The sequence below is a fragment of the Artemia sp. Qi Xiang Cuo genome, chromosome 2 (assembly GCF_049724085.1).
Source record: "Artemia sp. Qi Xiang Cuo chromosome 2, ASM4972408v1, whole genome shotgun sequence".
Classification (NCBI taxonomy): Eukaryota; Metazoa; Arthropoda; class Branchiopoda; order Anostraca; family Artemiidae; genus Artemia; species Artemia sp. Qi Xiang Cuo.
Genome location: NC_142795.1, coordinates 37050050 through 37057852, shown reverse-complemented (window position 1 = coordinate 37057852; position 7803 = coordinate 37050050). Strand labels below are relative to the sequence as shown.

Sequence of the window (7803 nt, the reverse complement as noted above, 5' to 3'; positions counted from 1 at the left end):
ATAGTACAAAGATCTCATAACACGGCCTTTGGGGTTCACACAACCCCCAAAAGTATGGCGATACGTGTTGTAAGTTATGCCTCGGGGGCATGTAAGGTTTATATGAAGAGGTGGTCTTGTGAACTTTAGAGGAGGCTGATTTGATTGGAAATGCATACTTCTAGTTCCATTTTAAGAGTCAAGCGTAATGGAGAGAAAATAGCACCTCCTCTCTGATATCCTCTTTTCCCCAAACACACTCGATCAAAATTGTGAGATAGCCATTTTGTAGCCAATAGTCCAAAGAGAATATAACAATGTCTTCAGTGATCAAATATAAGAAATATGTATGCGGACGTTGGATTAAATCAAGACAAACTATGAGCATGTGAACTTTCAAAAGGGTGACAAAGCAATACCTCAAGAACTACTTGTATTCTTAAGTTATACTTTTAAGAGTAAGTTGTGGGGGATTTTGAACTAGCCAGAAGGCACTATGCGCATACTGTTAGTAGTACAGCTTCAATTAGGGTAACTAAAGAAGCTTAGAGCATTAAGGTAAAACTTCTAGGAAGTGTTTAGGGAGCGTTCCAATTAAACGAAAAAACTATATACATGCAGGTTTTCAAAAAGCATATAAGCAATATCATAGGCAGCACCACTCTATAATAGCTAGAAATATCATTGAAACATTTAAAGAAACTAATTCGATTCAAAATTAAAAGTTCTAGGGTCCTTTCTAAGAGTAAAAAGAGATTGGAGGGCAACCAGCCCGTCTCTCAAGGCGATTTGTTTCCCAAACACATCTAGTCAAAATTTTGAGACAGCTATTTTGTTCAGCATAGTAGAACGGTCCAGAAACTATGTCTTTAGAGATATTGGACATGTCAAACCCCCACAATTATGCAAAACTATGGATTCTTATAGAAAAAAAAACGAAAAGATATAAAAAAAAATTTTCATGAAAATGACTTCATCATTAAAAAACGAACAGAAATACATCTAAAAAAACATATTTTCCACAAAACAAGCTTTTCTAAGAAAAGTAAAGTGCTCCATTAAGCGAAAAATGGGCAGAAATGAAGTCAAGTAATCATCCAAGCGTAAAACTACCACAAATCACTATTAATAAATGAATGAAACTGAAAATGAGCAGAAATTAGAATAAATAGCCGAGTCAAACTCGAAATGAGCAAAAATTAACATTAGTAGGCTAGGGCTGATAACCCCCAATCCTTCTCATGGTCAGAACATAATTTGCACTTTACGGAAAACAAAATATGCTTAAATGTTTTCACTTTTTTTACTTTAATAAGTAAAAAACTTTTTCTTTTACCCATTTTTTATTTTAAGGAATAAATACCAGTATAAGTAAATTAAACTAACAACCCACGGTCATTTCTTTATTTTTGCAGTAAAACCCTAAGTTATGTTCTGGTCTTGAGAAGGCATGGGGGCTGTCATGGGCGCAGGCAGCATTAGGCAGCATATTGTCTAGGGGGGGTAGTCGATAGTGTGATGGAGTTTTATCAACTGCTTTTTCCAAACCATCTGCTTTTTCAGCCATATCTAATGTAAATTTGAAGGTCTGGGGGGGGGGGCAGCGGCCCCCCTGCCCCCCTCCCTACCCCCATGGGGGTTGTCAGACCAAGTAATGTTAATTTTTTGCTCGTTTTGAATTTGACTCTGCTATTTATTATCATTTCTGTTCGTTTTGAGTTTCATTTAATTGTTAATAGTGATTTGCGGTACTTTTACGCTTGGAAGATTATTTGACTTTATTTCTGCCCATTTTTGGCTTGATAGAGCTCTTTACTTTTCTTTGAAAACTTATTGTGTGGAAAGTTTTTTAAATTAATACAAATTAAATTAAATAAAAGGGGGGCTGTTCTCCCCCCCACCTTATGGGCGCCCATGATTTCAGTTGGTGGATTTAAACCAGGATATTCCTCCTCCCCTCCACATGCGACTTTATAGCCTCTTTTTAAAAACCAATACTTAATATCTTTTTATGACGAATCCTCCTTATATTCTCTTATTTTGTTTTTCAGCGAGTCTTTGGCTGTAATATACGGCCTCAATTAATGTAATATTAAAATATTATCTTGCACAATCATACACAATGCAAATTATATTGAGCACTCACTGCCACTGGCGATTGAAGGCGGGGCTTTACTAAAGCACCGAGGCTCTAAACATTTATGATATTAAATTTAGTAACTTGGATAGATTCGAGGACGTTCATCTTGTTCAGATAGAAATTTGGGAACAAAGTGAAACTTGAAAAGGATACTGACCATCTAGAGTTGTAGAAATAAACTTGTAAGAAATACAAGTGAAGAGAGTTGAAGATAAAGGTTTCAATCGTTGTTTAAAAAATTTGCCACCATTCCGCTGCCAGAGAATTTTAGTGAGGCCAAAAGTGCCTCAATTCCAGGCCAAGAATTCGAAATCCATGCCACAATGGGGCAATCCATTGAGAATTCAGAGTTTCGTTTGGACGTAAGTACACATATTCGCATTTATTTCGTTGAACAGTAATAAAATAGACCTAGCCTATCTGACATGATCAGTCCTTGGCCTGCCATTCTATTCAGATAGGCTACAGTGAAAATAATATGCCTAGCCTACCATTCAAGTCAGCTTTCAGAGTTCTTGGTAAAATTCTACTTTAGCTACTTTTGGCTATCTATAGATTTTAAAGGTCATCAAAGGTCACTGCCCTCTAGAGGGAGAAGGAGTGGAGGTAGGACTAGATACTGACTCTTCCCTCCCTACATTTTGAAGAACAGGCCTAGCTTCTTCTGGTGTTTTCATTGAAAAATGTCTTTGTTTGGTATTTTATTGTACCCCCCCCCCCGGATTTAAAAAAAAATCCTCCCCCTAAATTATTGGAAATTGTTCAAACCTTCCTTGTAGCTCAGCTCAAATACAGAAAACCACCTTACCAAGACATACAACATGATAGGACCAGACTCTAGGTAAAATTTGGCATTTTGTTTTTCAAAGCTATGACAGGCCCATATCTTTAGAGCCTTGAGTAAGGAAAGGGTTGAAGTGGGAACTTGAAAATACTTAGGCATTAATTTGGGATACATTCCTAGGATAACAAAAAGAAGAAAAAAAACTGCAGTGTTTAGCAAATGTTTTTTTTTTCAGTTTTGGCTTGAAATTTTGATTTTTTGTTTCACTGTAGACATTGAAAAAGTGGTTTCCAAGTTTAAGCAAGATTCAATCTTTCACACCTTATAAGTAGAGAAGGAGCAGAGGCATCAGGTTGGAAACACTTTCCCAGACCCCTAGAGAATCATTCCTGATAGTTTTCTTTCCATTAGAAACATTTTCCAGTTTCCTAAAAATATGATTCCTGGAGGGGAGGATAGGTGAAGGTGAGTACTTGAAAACACATTCCCAAATTTGAATTTTGGCTGTAGATACATGCCTAAAATTTCTATTCTCATAAAATAATAGATCAATAACTTATAGAGTGAATATAATGGCACTAATTTCAACTTTCAAAGTTTTTAGTTCAAATTTGAGTTGGCACTAATTTTAGTTTTTTACCTGTTCTGTAGCCTGATTGCAAGAGTGAGTAATTCTACATATGATTTATATTTTATTTTTTGCTTGAAGTCTGCTTTTTCCTAACTTCAGGCTTTGATAAGGTGGTTTCTGTGACATGAGCTGGATTCTAAGTTACAGTTTTGTAATTTTTGGTCTAACTATAATCTAACGGTTTTTGTTTCTTGGAAAAGGGGCTTGCTAATCCATAAAAACACTAAAAAAGTCTTATACAGGAGGGGTGTATTTCTCTTCACTCAATGGGGCAAATGACTGCAAGTTCTCCATTGATACACTGCTTTATGTAAACTAATAAAACAAATTTCCCAAAAAAGTTTTTAAAGCAAGTAGAAAGCCATATTAAAACTTGAAAAGAGCAGAAATAAAATATTCTATTAATTCAAATTTAAGACAAAAAGAAGTAGGCTAATTATAGGAATGACCCCAAGAAGTTAAAAAGAAGAATCAAGTCCAACTTAGAACAAAGATAAATTACAGCAAATGGTACTTATGTATTAAAAGTACTCTTTTATATAACGCAATCAAACCAGTCCCGAAAAATCCGCTAAAGACGGGTTAATTCAAGAGACCCCTATAGAGTCATGCAATGCAAAGTGTGATTTTCATTGTGTTTACAATATTTAAACTGTTGTTTTTGGGGTTTAGGGAGGAAAATGGTACCTAGGTTAGGCTACGCATTTAATATATGGTATGCTTTGCCCCCCCCCTAATGTGCAAATATATAGACCAAATTTGTTTCTAAACTATTATATATTCATCCTATTTTATTTCATTTGCATTAACCAAACTTGACTTCTTTAGCAGTATATAAAAGAGTATGTTTAATACATAAGTACCCAACAAATATTAGTAGGGTTACCGCCCTCCTAAAGGCCAGAACCTCTTGGCCCAGGGATGTTTGAAAGTTTTGAGCCAATTGGACATAAATCAAACATGCCCGCTTTTTTATACTATGAACTCTATTTGTTAACAACTGTCAATTCACATAATTTATGGCCATTGACTCACAAAAAAGGAAGTCTAAGTTGCCCAAAAAGTGTTTATTTGAGCTCATCAAAGATTCATCCAATTTCCATTGTGGACTGCGATTGATTTTTCATCTTTATTTTATAATATATTTTCACCTTTGTTTGTTTCTAGTTTACTAATAAAGAAATACATCTCTGAGTAAGGATAGTAAAGATTTATATAAAATTTCTTTTTTTTTCGTTGCAAGATTTGATCAGTTCAATTATCCTGTGTTGTCCCATGTGCAGCTTAAGCTCCTTTTTTTAATGAGTCTGAAGCTAAGCATTAAGAGTAACGTTTTTTTAGTTGTACTAACAAATATGAAATTAAAGTGCAAATGCTTTACAACACTTACCATATATTTGCAGATTCCCATTAGCAGATATTTGCAGAAATTATTCCGTATATGAAAAGGACTGTCCCCTCCTCAACGCCTCGCTCTTTACGCTAAAGTTTTTAATTGTTTTAAAAATAAAGTTGTGATAAAGAGTCAAACTTTTTGCGAAGAGTAAAAAGAGTTAAGCGCCCCCTTCATAGCAATGCCCCTTCCCCCATGAAAACTTACTCCACGGAAAGATCCCCCCACGTATACCTCGATCCATCCCCCCTGAAAACGTCTGTATACTTCCCAATAACTAATACTATATGTAAACATTTGGTCAAGTTCAGAACTTGCAGCCCTTACCCGGGCACTGCGGGGGATTAATTCATCCTCAAATATATAGTCATTATATTCCTCGACCATGCTGAACAAAATGGCTATCTCAAAATTTTGATCGGGTGACTGGGAAAAATGAGCTTGGAAGGGGGCCTAGCTGCCCTCCATTTTTTTGGTCACTTAAAAAGGGCATTAGAACTTTTAATTTACGTTCGAATGAGCCCTCATGCGATATTCTAGGACCACTGGATCGATACGATCATCCCTGGGAAAAAAACACGCATCCGTGATCTTTCTTCTGACAAAAAAAATACAAAATTCCACATTTTTGCAGATAGGAGCTTGAAACATCTACACTAGGGTTCTCTGATACGCTGAATCTGATGGTGTGGTTTTCATTAAGGTTCTTGGCTTTTAGTTTTTTTCAAAAATAAGGTAAATTTCTCAGGCGCGTAACTTTTGATAGGACTAAATTTGATGAAACTTATATATTTGAAATCAGCATAAAAATCTGATTCTTTTGATGTATCTATTGGTATCAAAATTCCGTTTTTTAGAGTTTCGGCTACTATTGAGCCGGGTCGCTTCTTACTTAAAGTTCTTTACCACGATATACCGCATCTTATATACGATATACCACGATCCCATATACCGTATCTAGCGTAAGATTACGAAAACAGTATGAATGTTATTTTATTTCCAATGGATAAAAGGCTTCAAAAAGGGTATTAAACGTTAAATGGAGTACTAACAGAAAACACGAAACATCTCATATAGGATTGCTTTATATTAAGCATGCTGACATCAACAAGACAAATGTTGCGAAAACGAAACTATTAGCAGTGGCACGTGTGTGCGCCCACGATTTTTTTTTTCCACCAAAAATGCAATTCCATGGTAATCATCTTGTATGTATAACCTTGACGCTAGTAAGCCACGCTCTTGTATTCCTTTGTTAGGAACATTGAGAAAAACCTTTTGTGTGCATAGCTTGTTGCTAAGCGGAATATAAGTTGTTTACTTGATTCTGCGATTGCACCTGGCGAGAGCATCGCATGATTTCGCCTGATTTTTACTATAGTTTCCATTTCAGAAGCTTTTGTATTGTATTACATTTTTGCTTAGTTAAAAGAGTAGCTCATGATCAAACTACTTCTTGTTCAGCCACGAATTGGTTGTATTTTTTCTACTATTGGTGCCATAAGTAGCTGCGTACATGAGGGTAGGGAGGAATGACGTATATGAGGAACTCCCTGTACAGTGGGTACATGAAGCTATCCCTGTCTGCCACACGGGTGTTTTTCATTTTTGCAGTCGATAGGTGTCCGAGTCCGATCCTCACATGCGAGTGCAACGGTACGTTTTTCCCTTTTTATGCCCGTTTGTTTCCCTTATATATATATATATATATATATATATATATATATATATATATATATATATATATATATATATATATATATATATATACATATATATACATATATATATATATATATATATATATATATATATATATATATATATATATATATATATATATATATATATATATATATATATATATATATATATATATATATATATATATATATATATATATATATATATATATATATATATATATATATATATATATATATATATATATATATATATATAAATATATATATATATATGTGTGTGTGTGTGTGTGTGTGTGTGTGTGTGTGTGTGTGTGTGTGTGTGTGTGTGTGTGTGTGTGTGTGTGTGTGTGTGTGTGTGTGTGTGTATATATATATATATATATATATATATATATATATATATATATATATATATATATATATATATATATATATATATACATATATATATATATATATATATATATATATATATATATATATATATATATATATATATATATATATATATATATATATATATATATATATATATATATATATATATATGTTTATAGGATATATATATATATATTATATTATATATATGGTCCTATCCCATTATCAGGGCCTCTAAAAAGTCAAGTTTGGTTAATGCTAATGAAATAAATAGGATGAATATATAACAGTTTAGAAACAAATTTGGGCTATATATTTGCACATTAGAGGGAGTGGGGGTAAAGCATTGCATATATCAAATACCTAACCTAACCTATTTACCTTTTCCCTTTCCCCAAAATCCAAAAAACCACAGTTTAATATCGTATACGCAATGAAAACCTTGATATCATTGCCTGCTCTACAACAGTTCAAGGCGTCACAAAATGGGTTTTATCATTGCCAGTATATAGTGATTAAGCCGAGAGGCCCTGATAATGGGATAGAACCGTATATCCCATTTTGCGGGCCTCTCTAAAGACGTCCAACAAGAGATGCTACAGTCAAACGGGAAAGACGCTTTGAAAAACCCGTTTTTACAAGATGATTCAAGACACCACTGAGAGAAATACTTTGTATAGCGTGGTTTTAAGATATTTAAAGTGTCGTTTTTTTGGAGTCTAGATGGGGAAAAAGGTAACTATTAGGTTAGGATTACGTTACATATATACGTATATATATATATATATATAT

At 33.9% G+C, this 7803-nt stretch overlaps 1 protein-coding gene across 1 annotated transcript in view; it reads left to right on the top strand.

Moving 5' to 3' along the window:
• Nucleotides 1-2217: 2217 nt before the first annotated feature.
• Sesn (Sestrin) overlaps nt 2218-7803 on the top strand; it is a 130950-nt gene continuing 125364 nt past the window's right edge. The window contains exon 1 of the mRNA XM_089100783.1: nt 2218-2481. Coding sequence (XP_088956909.1) covers nt 2443-2481 — 39 coding nt within the window. The 5' untranslated portion in view covers nt 2218-2442. The remainder of the gene's footprint in view (nt 2482-7803) is intronic.